Genomic DNA, 17,343 nt, shown 5'->3' with positions numbered 1-17,343 from the left:
TCAAGATAATGCCACCTTCCAAATGGTCTTTGTGCTTCAATACTATTACAGCCAGTCTCTTCTCCAAACACATCGATTTCAGCTCTCCTCATTCATTCTTCACAGAGAGATTCTGCAATTGTATTAGCAAAGGATATTAGCAGGCCTCACAAAACAGCCTGTTTCAAAGGAAAATGCCTTGTACTCACTTTATTCAGGAAGACAATTTCCATCTGCTTAATATAGTCATGATATTTTACTGAGGTAATTATACTCTTAGCTATCACTAACAATTAAACCCTTAGACTGAGGTTGCCTAATAAAGGTCTCAAAATAAATAACACATTCCAAACACAATATTTTAAAATGTCAAGCATGCAAATAAAATCTTGTAATGAATATAACGAAGCATCAAGTTTAAATCAGCACAAAGTTAGTTTGACATTGTACAAATCCCTGCAAAAAAAAAAAAATGTTGTTAGAGCATTGTAGGATTTTGATCAGCACAGTACAGAAAGGGCAGCACAGGCACTGCAGATGAAGCCATTTCATTAAATGCTGTCACCAGTTTATGAGAAAAGCAAGGTGAAGCCACCAACACTGTTCCTACAGCTGCAGAGCTGAGTGACAAGTTTAACAGAGTCAAGACTGTAGAAACTTCCATGAAAACTAGAGTCAGACTAATCCATTATAATGTAAAGCAGACACATTAGAGGGTTCAGACAAAGAAGGAAAAACACTCTCAGACTTTGAGGTTCAGAGACACTTGAGATCAGGTCAATAGATCCTAGAAAGCTTTTACATATGGAATGGGTTTAAAGGTTTAAAGGTCTTTACAATGCAGACAGCAAGATGAAAAAACAAAAAAAAAAAAACAACAGACAGGAAAAGAGTTGTGAGAATAAATATTTGCAGAATCACACATTCCAGGCAAAGAGAGGTATGGCAAATTACCTCCAATGCTGCCAACATGTTCCTGAAGGTGTTTAGGTGGTGGATCAAGACTAAAACATGACTCAGTAAGTAACTAGAAGTAGACTCAAAAAAAGTCAAAACAAATTTGGGTTATACAGGGGAAAAGAACCCTTCAATGTTAAACCCTTCCAGAACTCTCTTTCCCTGAAGCATTTCCACCTCACAAGGCACAAAGCTCTCAGAGGACAAAAAAAGCAAACACAAAACATTGTATTTCCTCAACCCCAACACAAAACCTCTACAGCAGCAGCCATAAAACCCCCAGTCTCACCTTCTCATAAAACTTAACACACTTTATCCAGTAACCCAGACACTGCTGTGTAAAGCATGAAAACCAAGCCCAACACCCCCCACCCTGCATCAGACTGAGCTTGAGAGCAACATAACCCCAGCTAACCATGGGGGTAGAATTTTTATAAAAGTCTCTGCCTCATCTCTGACCTGGCAGTCCTCATCCTTTAAAGAAAATACCCTACAAGAAAAGCATGGGAATTAAAATTCATGATGTTATAGCATACTAAAACTTAAAATTCAGCAGAGAGCCCTTCAAACCCCCTGAACTCCACAGGCAATTACCTCTTGCTCTTTGTCCCACAGCTGGTAATAATCTTCTCTCCCCCCTTGCTATCATCCCCCTAACTACCAATCACCTTTCCTCTGAAATTATTTAACTGATTAATATAATCAGGTTGAAATTAAAGGGAACTGTGCTCAATCTAAAAGGCTGGTGAGTCTTTCAAACACAGAGTGCCTTATCTCCCCTCTTCTCAAGCACACAGGATGATCTGGTACATACTGCCTCACCCAACAAAACTTGCCTTGCTGAATCACAGAAGAGGTAGCAGGGGAATTACTGTAAAATGTATTTATTTGCAGGCATAAAATAAAGAAGTTGTTACGTGTTTAGAAATACCTAGAAAGGGGAGACACAGTGAGCAGAGGTAAAGGGTGAGGCTGGCAGCAGGTGATGGTGCACAGCTGGTGAAGCACAAGTGATGGTTCTGTTTAATTGCACACCTGGAGTCACAAAGTGGACTGAAGGAAGGAAGCAGCATCATACCACAGTAGCCAGGGAACAGCATTTGATATTACTCATAACACAGAATGGCTCAATTCTGTCCTGAAGTTGTCTGTGCTACCTGGACATAGAGCCCAGGGTAAGACAGCCAAAAGGAGGTCTGTTGTAAAGCAGGTGTTTGCCAGTGTGGCTGTTTTCACTGCTACCAAGTGTAATATTTAAGGATAAGTTTTTATATATATATCCCAGGACAAGAACTCATTCACCTTCTTCGCTGAACCCCCCCAGAATTTCCTTTCTTGTGCTTTAAAATCCTCTGTCTCCTAAGAAAAAACAGAAGCCAGGACACAATGTGACAGAGAAACAGTCAGCATTATTTTAAATCTTTACTGATTACAAAACAAAGCAGATGGCAAATCAAGTCATGAACTCTGCATCTGCCATGCTTAATGAAGGGTTTAATTACCTACTCCCATTTCTGATGCATCTTTGCCATTCTCAGCTCTGGGAGTCACTTACAGACTTCACACTGACTCTTGTAAAGATATCTCCAGGAACATGTGCTGTGAACAGTCAGCTGGTGTTGGTTAATCAATACTTCAGCTTTTATGGTGATGGCCTAAATTATGTCTCAATGGAAACAGATTTCCTATCAGATCACATAATCTGGTAGAAAGCTCAGAAAAGAAAATGGAATTTTTCAGCCTCTTCTCCAGTCTGTAAAGTACCCAAAGGCAGACAAATGCACAGAAGGGAATTAAACACAGCAAAACAACAGCATCCAGTCCAACCAGATTAATTTGTTCAGTGCATTATGCCTTATTCAAGAGCAAGGGATGCAGTAAGTTACAAGAAGTAACAAATCAGGCTTCACATTTTGAGTTCTTGTGTATGCAAGTAAGCAAGAGCTTTCAGTGAAGGATCACACACCAGCTGTGAGGAAAGAGGGCATTTGGTCTTTGGTCAAATCTGCTGCATGTGCTAAAGGCTGTTTCTATCTTTCTGCAGAGTCCACAAGTCCTGGGCACAGATGACATCATATTTTTTTTAAGTCACTGAAGTGCATACATGTAGGAGAAGAAGCTGGCAGGTCTGAAGAGAACAGCAGCTAAACAAATATAGCCAAGAGCTGATCACAGCCAAGTAAAGTCACATGAGAGGTGGAAGTGAAAAGAGCTTGCACTCACATAAGGATTTTCAGAAAGGATTTTACATTTCGGGACAAGTACATGTCATCTAAAAATTCTGAAATGGAATGGTAGTAAAATGGCTAAAATTTTAGCCATTCAGTAACAGAATTGACTGTTATTAATAAGGCTACTTCACAAAGACCAAGGGTTGTGTGCAAAGCTCCAAGAAAAGAGAAATACTCAGAAGCTTAAGGAGAACATAAAAGTTAAATACAATCTGTGTAGGTAAACATGCCATTCAAAGCCAAAGTAAAGCAAACAAGAAAAAGGGCAAAGATGGACTTTCCCCAGCATTTCAGATATCTCTCACTACTGCTGTATTGGAACTACCTCAGGTAATAAAGCAAAGATTAAAGATTTCCCTAAAACTCTTAGCAAAGCCAAAGCAAAAAGACAGCAGAACAGACAGTGAATTCAGACAAGAGAATTTCTAACAAAGCAAGTGAATATATCCCTTCAAACATCAATTTCTTTTTCATCACCTTAAATGAATAGAGATACACTCCAGGAGATACCTTCAAGCCATCAATGTCTGAAAAACTCTAGGGTGTCCAAATGCAGTCTGGTATTTCACTGAAAACATGCAGATCAGAAAATTTAAGCACTGCCCTGATTTAGAAAGACATAAAGGAGAAAGTAAGCAACTAACAGGTTCTAAACAGGAGTTTATAAAACAAGAATAACCAGGACACGACTTCTCCACCAGCCCCCTGTTAAAGGGTGGAATCAACAGCACTAATATGGCAAAGATTGGAAAATTCTGTCCTAGAAGGAAGACAGATTTGTAGTGACTCACCCAACTATCCTAGAGTGACATTTGTGGCAATCCAAACCAGTAAACCAACTGGAAAGGCCCAAGTAAGGTCAAGAAAGCCCAAAAGAAGTAAATGAGGCGAGGAAGCAAGCAATGGAGGGAGAAGTTAAATGCACTGAAATGGAAATATGAGATCAACCAAGAAAGATAGAGACAGTGGCAAGCAGAAAATGAACAAGACTGAACGAGTGGGACAGGCGATCTCTGAAAGCCAAAAAATATTGCTTGAATCTCCAGGAAAAAAAAAAAATCAATAGCCATAAAAGTAAGCTGAGAAGGAATCAGATTGGCAAAGCAAGTGCCTCCTGAAGAGAGTGTGTTTACTACTATATTAGGGACTGCTGTTACCAAATAAAGAACAGTTTATAATTTTCTATTGATCTTTTTAAACATATTCAAGATCCGAGACTTCCAGGGCACAGTTTGAGCCTAAAGAAAGGAAAGCTGCTCCTGCATTAAGCTTGCTCTGTTACACACATCTGATGCCTTTCAGTCCTTATTTGCTCAGCACACAGGAATGGATTCACTGCCCTACGAGAGGGTCAAATATACACAAATGCCAAAATCACACTATCAATAGCAATTCAATCATATATATATATATATATATATATATATATATATAAAATAGTCTTCCCCAAATTAAATTTTCACAGTCCTATTTAACAAGACAATGATTCAATAGAGAGAGCTCATCTTTTCCATTCTCAAATTACATAGAAGCACCCTGTACCACTGATGCCACTAATTAGATGATTAAATACCATTCTAGGTGATATGCTTTCAATGTAAAATAATTCCTTTTAACAGGCAATATATTTGCTCTATCTCATTTTAGAACACAATATCATACTTTTTTAATTAAATGAAATTCCTTCTTCTGATTTTGCATGAGAAGAGAAAGCAGCAGGAGAAACAGTGCCAAAAATAGATTGTCCAAGTACCACAATACATGTACTTCTTCACAAAGGACCCCTAGCATTCTCTGGGTGGAATATAAATTTTCAGAGAACAGCAAAGGCTTTATTCCTTTAAAACAGGTCTGTTGAGGAATCATTCAGCACACTGAAAACTTCCACTGTCAAAATACAACTTTATTTACCATGGTCTGATGATGGACATTTCCAACTTTTCCTTTATTCCTCTTCAGGGGGGTGATAAGAAGGGGAGCAAACAAAGGAAGGGCTATCTTTTGATATAAATCAGGGTCCAATCTGTTACATGACAAAATACTGCTGGTTTTTTGTCCACTACTCAAAGAAAAGTAATGTAATCTTGTGTTCTACAACAAAACAAGTTTCTGCTGAGGACTGGAAGTAAGTTAGCAAAGGGAATATTTTTAGAAGCCATCTGAGAAACTTCCTTCAGGCTTGAGAGGCCCACTGCAATACTAGATAGCTGAGAAGGTTGTAAAGGAAGGATTTTTATGAGGTTCAGTATCTATCAGTGTCATATCCAGTCATACCAATACCAAACCAGAACTGGATGGAGAGCTGTCTGTTGCTGTGGGGATCAGAAAGACTAACAAGGGATGCTTTTTCTCTTTCCATGGAGAGGATTTGGTCCATTCACCTGACTGCAGTGCCTGCCTCAGTGTGAAGCAGAAGGAACTGCTGTCACTTTTCTCATCTCACTTGACTCAGTGGCATCAAATTCTGCCAGCAGAAGATCTGATAGAATATCCTCTTGTAATGTGGTTGCTTCCTTGCTTCAAGAAGCCCTGCTTACTGCACCACATATCACAGCTTCTTTGGCTCAGCAGTGACAGGGAATTATACAGAACTGGGTGTAGCACAATTAAAACCAATCCAAATGCTTTTGTTGACACTGAAAATTAAAGCCTAAAGCACCAACAACAGAACAGCTCCTTTCCCTACTGCTCAGGCACTCCCATACCAGCATCTTTCTTTCCTGTACACAGTGATGTGCCCGACTCCCTGTCACATGCTCTAACGAGTTGTGTCTGACCTTACACACACGTTTACTTATGTGAGCAGCTGTGTGATGGCAGGGAGATTGCTCAGATGAATGTAAGTTTTGTATGGAGTATTTTTGGAAAGAGAAGTAACTATCATTCTGACTATAGCGAATTATTATTCCCTTTGGGGGAAAAGCACTCTTGGACTTTAATATAAAGTTTTCAGTGCCCTACAGGCTTCAAAATTATTGTATAGAATTTCATCACGAGACCATACCAGATAGAGGATAATGCAGACTTCTTTGATATATACTACAGAAAGATTCTTAAGATGTATTTTCAATTTACTGGTCTAGTGCCTATCATTACATTTGAACAGACTTTCAGCCTAAAGAGAAGGTGAATCTCTTACTCTCTGTAAATTGTTTTTCCACAGGAGCAGTTGACAAGGTGCCGTCATTTCATTCTCTTTAGGAAAAGAGGCAATGCAGCCAAAGCCATTAAAAAATTCCCTTCAATGGCTCAAAACACTCTGGTGACAATATGATTCAATTCCCTTCCCTCACACAAATGCCAAGCCTGAGACAAAGTCACATATCACCACCACAGCCTAAGCCCAGATGGGGGGAACACTAGCAAAGCCTTAGGATATACTTGGACTTGTATTCAAAATGTAGCCCTAAAGACAACTTTCCTGTCTCTTATAGCACCCCCTATGCAAAGACCCCACAGCAACTTTGTAGGACCAGTCATGGATGGGAAGAAAGAAGAGACAGCAAGAACTGTACCTGAAGGAAAGAAATAAGGACACAGACTTTTCCAGACATGATCTAGAAACTCACCTTAGTGAGCAGCAGCACCCGTTTCTGCAGCCGTCTGACCAGCGCTTCATGCTGCTCACGTTTCTTCTTCTCATCCAAGAGCTGGCTCTGAACCCGCAGTATTTCTTCCTGTAGCTGCTGTCGGGCCTTCTCCAGTACCCGGGCACTGAAAAAAAAATAATACAGACCTATAAAAACTTGATCACTGCCTCTAAGTCAGATAGATCAGAAAAATCTGAGAGAAGCATCATCCCCACGATACCAGGACGTTGGGGCTGGTGACATTGCAGTGAACCCCTGGAAAATGAGTACCTGCAGTCTCATTATTAGGTGTTCTCAGGAAAAAAGAAGACAAAAGAATTATACCAGTGACAGCCTTCTTGTTCAGCACCAGACAATTACAATAGTGGAACCTCACACTACAAAGCATTTAAATAGTTGCATATCTATTCAAATCATTTTGCCTTTGAGAAGATGCCTTACTTTCAACAAACGATGCACAATCTTGGGTTCTACTGTAGCTTTTAATCTTTTTTTCTAACAAAGTAAAAGGGAAATTTAGTATAAGCAGCTTTGACAGACAGGTAATACTCAGCAAGTAATTATAGCCACCACCTGCACTCTGCTCTTGCCAGCAACCTATACTGGAAGAGAAACGTCTTCTGAGGCCAGGTGATTAGCGCTTCTTTGGACATGATTCTTAATTAAGCCAGAAGAGCTCGGTCCCTCTTCTTAGCTCTCCTTGCAACATGATGTGATGGCATATAATTACCCATGTATACCTGGAGCTGATCTCAATATGCGTCCTTCAGACACTCAGTCTGCTGCTGGGACACTAATGGACAGCTGGTTCCAATGCAGTTGTGAAGCAGCTCATCACAGATCAAGTATGTTGACAAAGTACTTGATCAATATTAAAATAAGAGTGAAATAATTATTGTGAGGGTTGAGTCAGTTCATAATTTATGTATAACAAGTTTATCCTCGACTGTACAAACTTAAGTAGTTAAACAGTGAGCAGGACATGTTAAAAAAAAAGGATAGCAGAAAAGTCAAAAACTCTCAAGCAAGATAGAAAGACAGAAACCAACATCTCCAAGTTACTCAGGAACAGAAGTGTTTGTTTCTCTGATGCTAAAAACAACACTCAAAAATTCATGGGTGCTTTTTATCATTGCAATTAAAAGAAAACAGATAAAAATGATTTTTAAATAAAAATTGCACTGTTTTAAGTTGTTTAGACAGATTTGAAGGGGAACACTACTTTAAAAGACACTCTTATCATAAATCAAGTACAACTTTTTGACCTGGCCATGCAGCATGTATTTCTTGGGAAATTTATGTATGAATTCACAAAAATCCCCAAACAGCTGTCTCCCTACCTCAAAATCCTTCTCCTTGAAGAAAAACATGCATTTTAGAAACAATGGATGAATTAGAAGCCTGTTAAAAGCTCCAGTTCAATTTGGAATCATTCACAGACCAATTTAATAATCAGGGACTGTGAAATAAGTCTCTTCATTGTTGCATATTGGCAGGAAAGTTCATCAAGAGAGCTTCAAATCTGCATTTGAAAATGGTTAATTTCATTATCAGGGCACCACCACTTCTTGGTTCTGTTTTAATTAATCAGTTAAAAAGGGAATCTGTGCCCAAAGGCAGTGAAGTGGCACCAGCCTTACACTGGATGCTCCCTTCCCCATCCCAACCTCAGTCAACTTCTCAAATTCAGTCTCATGGATACTTGATAGAAACTCTGCCCTTTTTCTTCTTGAACAATGCCAGGAGTCACAGGATTAAAGAGAACAAGCTCTTCTCAGATTCTACAAAATAAATCCATACTAAAAATTTCCTGGAAGACAACATCCAAAGATGACAAATGGGAAGTTCAACTCTAGCATACCATCTAAAATATGGGAAAAAATTAAGTGGTATAACCATAACATCCTCCAGTGTGGATGGGTGAGAGCAGGTAACCTCAGCTTCTGTCTTAAGATTTATTAGAATTTGTTTAAGAATTCTCTTTTCTTATGCATAGCATGAATTTAAGTACAAACCCCTCATCAATTGTGTTATTACAAATTAAATTGCACTACAGAAACCTTACTGCAAATATTGTTTGCTCTATCAAAGAAACTTAAATTTCGATTAGAGTAGGAACTGAAGAAAAAAAGCAAACATAAGGTTAAATACTGCAAAACAGCCAGAATCTCACCTTTGATTATTCAAACACATTTTGATAGGATAATGGAGAAATCTTTTTTCCCTAATCTCCCAATATTGTGACATGTTTTTATAAATGCTCTGTGGACTGGTGGTGTAAGATTGAGTTGACATTCACAAAGATAAATGAGATATACACCAGGTTTCCTTCTTGAAATAATGAAAAATATTTGAGATTCACATCTGATGGAGAGCAGACATTCAGCCCCATGCACACCTCTCAAACGAGGCTGGAAAACAATTGTTTTAAAACATGGGAAAAGTTAAGCAAAGAGAAATGGGCAATTGCCTCAGCCAATGTGTTTGGAAAGAACATAATCATCTGTTTATATTTCAGCCTCAGGTCAAATGTGATTTTAATCTACATAAAATGTAAATGCCAGAGATGTCTATGAAAGCAGAGACAATACTTAAACTCTGAACTGACTCTGTTACCATTGGTTTCCTTGCTAGAGGAAGTGTGAAATTCAACTTCTTTACAACTCTCCACACCATGCCAAAGCAAATTATTGAGATCCTTTCTTCCTCTTTTAGGATAGATTGATAATTCTTCCAGAAATTGCACCAAATACAATATGATCTGTCTCCATAATAAAAAACCCAAAAAGAAAGTTACTTTCCTTAATTGACACAAAACAGGATTTGAAAGTAGATGCCTAGCAGCAAATGCTGTTAGATGTGGGCACTCTTCCTCCACACTGATGACACCAATGACTTCTCAAAAGCAATTGCTCCCTCAAAACTAGCATTAAAAAAAAAGATAAAATAAAATAGGCCCCAACTTCTAAGTTCAATGTAAGCTTGGAGAACTGGCATTTTCAAAAACCTTGAAAGTTTAAAGTAAACCCACTAAGCCTTAAACATAAAAAGTCATTTCTGTTTATCAGACTATTAATGTTCCTTGTTCCACATCCCATTGACTGAGATGCCAACATCTTTCTGTTCTGAGCTGTTGGGACTCTTCATATTTTGCTCTTCCCTTCTGTAATCCACTTTAATGTTATCTTAATGATAAAACTTCATTTTCCAGAATGTTCTTTGGAAGAATGAGAACAATAGTGTCAGAGAGTGGATACTGAAGCTATAAGACACATTTTGTTAATCTCCTTCACAAAATTATAAGAGCAGCTGACAGCTTTTCTCCCCTCCTTCCCCTCAATGATTTGTAAAACATTATTTTAATCACTCAGTAGCCACATTACCACCTCCAAGATGCTAAAAAAACTACAGGGAAAGCAAACAGGATGCCAGAACCATCCTGTGGGAGGAAAACAAGAGGTCCACAGCAGCACAGAGACAATTAGAAGAGCTACACTGTCTGGGTCATGTTGCATCTCAGAAAGAGATTAGACACTGGCACATATCAGGGCCAACTGTCAGAAAAAAGGATCACATCAAAGAGAAAGAACCAAAAACCAGAGAGTGTGGACGGGAAGAACATTGAAGATGCACAGAGGGAAAACACAATGACAGTGTTATTGCACATATATAACAGAAAAAAGAAAGACACTGCAACTATCAACAACTTCATGTCCAAAATATAAAGGTTAGCACACAAGCTAATGAGGCAAAAAGGAGCAAGAGAAATTGTTTTGCAGCAAGACATTTGGATGTAGAAAGGCACACTCGTTCCCCATTCCAGAGGCTTGACAACTTGCAGCCTTTTCAACTTGTCTACACATTTATAGAGAGCACACACAAAGACATAAACCACACTGGAAACTGATAAACAGACAGCCTGCACAAAAAAGTGTTATTTTTCATTCCAGTTCTTCTCCTTCAGGTTTTATAAGCCAACATGAAGGCATAAGTAGCATCAGGGTAACTCCAGCATCTCTTCAGACTGTCCAGTGGATAGCAGTAGAGCATCTGTGCCCTCCCTCAAAGCTCCTTCCAACCTCCAGTTTCTGGCAGAGACTTCTTTCTCCCACAGCCTCTGCCTAACCTGCCTCGACAGGAGCCACCATCATCAGAGACAGGAATTAATATGGAAAAACAGAAGAGAGAAGATCATGACAAAGATCACCTGACTTTAAAAGGGACAGGAGATAGGTAAGACAAGGTAGGGGTTGGCAAAACCGAAAAATTCCCAACTTACATTAAAAAGGAACTGCAGAATGGAGCTGCTGAAACATACATTTAAGTCAGGTAAACCAGAAAAGATTATGACACAGAAGATTATTTTAGTACTCCAAAGTATTACAGCTCAAAAGTCAAAGGTTTGGGTGCTAATTTTTATGTAAGTAAGTTGGTTTGGCATCTCCTTCTGCTTTCTTCTTCACGTATAGAACCATGAATATGCTGAAGCAGCAGCATCCATCCCTGCTCTCCAGCACCGGGCTGCTACTGCAGCAATCCCAGGCAGGAACTGTGGAGTCCAACAAGTCCCTGCTGTCTGCTTCCTACACTCAGAAGGAGCAATGATACAAAATATTAACATCTTTAGTAGATGTTATCACAAGGGCTATATATAATTCAGAGCTTTAACTGTGCCTTAGAGAGAGTTGTATGAAATACTGCTACAGAAAAAAAACTACTACTACGTAAAATGGTTAACAGAGAGTCAGTAGAAAAACAAACTTTTTTCTTGCTATTTCTTTCTCCCAAGTCCTCGGCAAACATCTACAAACTTTCTCTTGGTTCACACTTTGTATTTTCTCAAAGACCTTTATGTAACTCATCATCATCAGGCTCCCATTAATCACACATCATTCAAAAATAAGCAGTTCGTACGTCACATTGGCGCTCGACATGCAAGGAAGACTTGAATAATAATGAATTTCTAATGAGGGAACAAAATAAAGAGAATTATTTTGCTAGTGTGGACAGATGAAATGGGTAAGAAGCCAAGATACATTTGGAGCTTTATTGGTACACTGATAATATGAATTATCTTTGAGACAGTATTTAATTTTACTCCCTAACCAGAAACATAAATATCAGGCTCAGAAATGCAGCTCCTTCAAAGTGAACAGTTGCAGAACAAAAATAACACAAGTTTTATGCCCCAGCTCTGGTAAAATAGCCCTAATGGACTGACAGGAGTTAGGATTTACTAAGAGAAATTCACATCAGGCACCCTCTGCTTCTTTTCATTACAGGGTCAGCACACTTGCTGCAATGCACACGGCTTTGCTGACCACAAAAACCCAAAGGAACCAAAACCAGGAAAATTGCCAAAATGCAAAGGCTATGTGGCTCTATCTGAACAGATACTTAACCAGCCTCTTGATATGAGATACACTGGCACACTAATAAACATGCTTTCCACATCCACCATCAAGATGAGAATGAAAGCAATGTCTTAATTAATAAATGAGAGACTTCTGTGGTTTGCTTTGCTTTTAGGATGAAGCATGAATAGTTTGTCAAACACATCCATCTCTGACTTCTGGAATCTAAAGTATTTCAAGGGTGAGAGAACAACAGGCATAAATGTCCTTTTTTTAAGCCTCCAAACCTTAAATTCTCCTAAGGCCAAAGCTTCCATTAAAGGCATTTATTTGGTGAATATAACTTTAACTGGTATTTAACAACCACTGAACCCACATTCTTGTTGCATGTTTATCAACTTGAAAATGCTGCTGTCTTCAGTAAAACTGGATATGGAAGAAATCAAGCTGATAGTTCACAAAGTGGTTGATAATAGCTTTGAAAACAAATCTATTAAGGGTTTCTGGTATGTCTAAACGCTCATGGCTCTTGTTCTGAATCACCAAGTCAGACACTTTCATCCTGAGCAAAATGAACCCCTTTGCAGTGCCTGGTAGAGAAAGAAATAGTGAAAGTTCTTAATAAAATGTAACTTATTAAAAGCAGGAGTTAAAAACAACAGTCCATGATTATTAACACAGCTCAGAGTCTGCACAGCATGTGTCATCTGTCTCTGTACCATAATTTCATATGTGGCATCTGGCAATTACAGAGAAATGCCTATTTTTAAAGAGCACTCCCTGGCAAGGATTTTCCATTCCCACTCTGAGGTAAGAAAAACTTCCCCCATACAAGTTTGTTTCCAACACTGCAGAAAACAGGGCACACACACTATGGCAATGCCTCTGACCACAGGCTGATATACTGAGCTGAGCCAAGATGTTCTCTCAATTGTTGAAAATGCATTACAGTGAGTTGAGAAGAGAATATCTCTATTATATCATTGCAATAAGCCATGCTCATTTGGTCCCATTCACAGGTCCTGGTTTTTACTCTGCTAACAACACTGAAAGATGAGGAAGGTCAGTCCCTGGGTGATGTGTCAGAAAGGAAATGTGTGGAGCTTCAGCATCAAAAGGTGGCAAATTGCTGCCTTCCCTATCATACCCAACATCAGCTTTGAACATTCAGTGCAAGGCAAGGGAAGAAAACACTGTAGAAAGGGAACTGTCACAGAAGGGAGGAAAACAAACAAACAAGCCAGCCCTCAAAAAAACATCCACAAGGAAGAATTTTGAAAGAAAACTTTTTCTCCAGCCAGGATCCAAGCATCCTCTGCAGCTGGCTTTATTTACATCATCTAATTCAAATTCTAAATGCTTCAAAGAGTTATTACACTTTTTTTCTTTGAAAACAAAAATGACAACAACTGAAACAAAAATGGGAATGAGAAAACCCGAAGATTGAAATAATTACTAATCAAAACTGAGGCCTCTACATGGGATGGTGAAGTCACTGGCTAGCTCTACCCAGTAATTTTTCTTCATGTCGGTTCTGATGAGTTTTATATTTCTAACATTTCATCAATTTGAATCACTAAATTCAATTTGCATTCACAGATAAACAGAGAGGGAATAATAAATACTCTCATCTGACCTTGAAGTGTGAGACAGAAAATTGCCCTCCATGATTTCATTTCAATCTGAACCATAATGAATAATGCAGTTGGCCCCATCAGTTACCCATCTCTAATCACACTTATGGGTTGGATGAACTCACAGCCATGCCTGGATATGATGAAGAAAGTCAAAACTCCTCATTCTTTTTGTCTTGGTCTTTTTTCTGCTTTTTTCTCACCATGCAGATTAAGCCTCTACCTCTGTCCTTTCCCACCAACCCCAGACACCCCTAAACACACGTGTCAAGGACTTCATTTTGTTGCAGTCAGAAATGGGAAGTGAGGTGAAGGCACTGCCTGCTTTTCTCAAACCAATCCAGTCCTACATGCACTGTGGAAAAACTCCTGCAAAAGCTCTAGAGTTGGGAAGCATTCTTGCTCCCATCAAGCTGACAAGTCACAAGCCGACCTCTCCAGCTCAGCAAAACAATACAGGCAGCTGGTGACATGACCATCATGTGTGATTAAGAGTAATTCCTATTTCTATTATACATGTAAACCAACAGTTATAAGAGTGGAAAAAGTCATCTGGGAATAGGCAGCATGAGAGCTGAGGGGCTGTAAAGGATAAAGAACTGAGAAAATGTAGTGAAAAAATGGAAAATCTGCTTGAAGTAAGGAAAGAAGTGAGAAGGAGAATGGTTGGGCTGAACCAACTTGTCAGCAAACAATTCTGCTGAAATTCTAGTCTCTTGACAGCTAGATAATAGCTTAACTTAATAAAATAAAGAGGATCAAAATGTTTAGATGAGAAAAACAAAACATTAAACCCTCTGTTGCAATATAACAAGTGAGCCCTCACAGACTCATGACTCATTAAAGCTTCGTGAAGGTTCTGCAGATCTGCTTCAAATGACCTTTTCCAATGAGACCTCATTTCCAGTGTGCATTACAGTACTCCACAGTGAAATGAGTACTGAGATTTGTATTGTATATTACTGTGCAGACACTTTCTCTTTTTTAAATATCTGAATCTAAGACTACCTGAGCGAATGTATAGAAACAGAATTGTCTAAAACATTTCTTGCAGAACAATTTGGGGATGGACCTCCACTGTAATTCTCACTAAAATTCAAAGCTACAGCTCAGCATTTCAGCATCAGGCTTTTGTCAGTGAAAATCCCCTCCAGGTTGTGGGATGAAAACTGCTTGGGTTTTCAGATGGGACTCAGAAGATTCATAACAGATACTTCTTGACAACAAGTAAACCCAAACAATTAAGTACTACCCCCTAGCACTTACCCATGGGACACTGTTGTAGATAAAAGCAAAGGAATGACTGAAAGTCACTTAGCCATCTATGACAAGTGCTCCAACAGACTGCTGTTCCTGGCTTTGCTTTCTCACAAGCACCAATTTAGCTTCATCTCATCTCCACCTCCCACCTGCTTTGACTCAACGTATGTCAAAACAGTCTACCATGATCCAAGCCATATTAAGCACAGCACTGTAACAGACTTGCTACTCATTAAATCCAAAATACAGAAACATATTAAGACTGCAAAGGTATCTAAAACTCCCTTACCAAATAACTTGGCCTGTAACCATTAATTTTCCAAATCACATCATGTCTTCGGGCATAAACAATTTGACATGGTAACATATGAGTTTTTCTACCACGCCCTGACGACAAATCAGGATTTGCTCCTGACTGCATCTGTTTTCTGCAGCTCTCTGCCTCATTTGCTGTAGGATTTGGAAGATTAATGAAGCACAGAAATTTCTTAAAGAGAATGGTTGCACAATAAGGCAACTGAAAGTTGGTTGTGGTTCCAATTTTTTGCCTATGCCAGAGCTCCAAGCTGATACCATGAACTTTTCCAAGGTAGCACTTGGTGTTTAGTCACAAGTCCTCATGACTACTGCTGAAATCCACAGCAGTTACCCATGATGTGGGAAGTCTGGGGTAGTGTTAAGTGTTTTGAAAGAATACGTTCTAAATATTCCATAATAGCATCCCCAAGTTAAGGCTACACCTTCTCTTTGGTTTGCACCTGCCACAACAGGATTAGGATAAGACATGAGTAACAAACTCTTACATTTTTCTGCAGAAAAACACAACTAGCTGCTCATTAAGTCAACAAAATACACTCCTCATATACGTCCATTTTGAGTATCTATATAAGCAAACATAGACCCACAAAGCAGAGCGCTCATCTCCAGCCATCTGGTGTCAGATCATGGGACCAAAGAGACTGAGATCTTCCAAGCCAGACCACCACACCCTGAACATCTCCCATTCCTTTGCAGTGGTTCAGCAGCCCTGCTCTCCACCAGCACAAGAAATATTGTACAAATGCACAGTTGCACTCTGCTCAACCAGTGCCTATGGGCAGCTGAGCAGAGGCAAACTGCTCTTTCTGGTACTGTTTCCAAGCAGAGATTTCTCCCCAGCAATATGCCCAGACCAGACCTACTAATGAAGCCCTGCTAAAACATTCTCCAGATGTTCATTTTCTCTGTACCACCCAGAAAGCCACAGCACTATTTGAGCCTCCCACTGGATTATTGACACTGCTACAACTTCTCTACAGGTTGGCTTTTAATACTCCCTTGGCTGTACTGGTGTCATTTCTCTCCTCTCCATCTAACACAGGGCCAGTTGACTGGCCCTGATAAATCCTTACCACCCAGACTTTCAGATATTACTCTGGCCATTACTCCATAGCTAGGAAAAGTGATTTGATGCAGAAAATCAGATCCTTAGCTGCCCTATATTCTGCTATTGCATTTTGAAAAGAATGAAAGCAATTGTGAGTCTGCAAAATGATGAGTGGCAGGAGGTGAAGCAGGAGCAATTGTTCACTGCCTCATTCAATAGAAGAACCAAACAAATTAATGAAGGGAAATTCATCATGGGCTATTAAATACAAAAATATATCACCTGCAGCTCAAGAAATTCTTAAGCTTTAAATTGAGGAAAACATGGGAATTATCACTGCATATTTGCTCCTTTATTATTCTCAAAGCTTCTGGCACTGATTCATTGATTTAGGTTGATTTTTGATCCGACTGAAAATTGGGAAGAGTTTAAAAGGAGACTTTGCTTGTTTATAATGCACACCAACAAATCTCATTTAGCTTCTATTTTACTCAAGTGCACATTTTTGTTGCATTTTCTTTGGTATGTTGCCATTTAATCTTTTTCATGTATGAGCATTTAGTTTCCAAACTATGAATTAGTAGCTGGGAAAAAAACTGAATTTCTATTCTCACAGGTGCAGTTTACCAGCTCTTGGCTATAGCAGGAGGTAGTCCAGCTGATCAGTGTCTACTAAAATTAGCTTCCCATAAAAAAAAACAACAAAACAAACAACAAACTATAGCTACTGCATTTGAACATATGTGTCATCAAGTTTTCTCAGCATTTGGTAATGCTTCATTCCCAAAGGCCATTGCACAGCACAGCTCCAACTAGCTCATGACTTTGCTATCCAAAAGGTGCAGCCTTTGCAGAGGACAGCAAGAAAGGATCATGAAGCAAAGAGGAGGTAAAAAGTGGCTGCAGATCACAGGCATCCCCCAGACACGTGTAGAGATAAGGTTGATGTACATAATTTGTGCTGTTCCATGG

General features: G+C 39.2%; 1 protein-coding gene across 2 annotated transcripts in view; it reads right to left on the bottom strand.

Moving 5' to 3' along the window:
- MAD1L1 (mitotic arrest deficient 1 like 1) overlaps positions 1 to 17,343 on the bottom strand; it is a 339,536-nt gene that overhangs the window by 234,336 nt on the left and 87,857 nt on the right. For both annotated transcript variants that reach the window (XM_030459652.1, XM_030459653.1), the window contains one exon: positions 6,737 to 6,881. In XM_030459652.1, the coding sequence (XP_030315512.1) occupies positions 6,737 to 6,881 (145 nt within the window). The remainder of the gene's footprint in view (positions 1 to 6,736; positions 6,882 to 17,343) is intronic.

Source organism: Calypte anna, chromosome 14 (assembly GCF_003957555.1).
Source record: "Calypte anna isolate BGI_N300 chromosome 14, bCalAnn1_v1.p, whole genome shotgun sequence".
Taxonomy (NCBI): Eukaryota; Metazoa; Chordata; class Aves; order Apodiformes; family Trochilidae; genus Calypte; species Calypte anna.
This window is presented reverse-complemented; position numbering and strand designations above follow the sequence as displayed.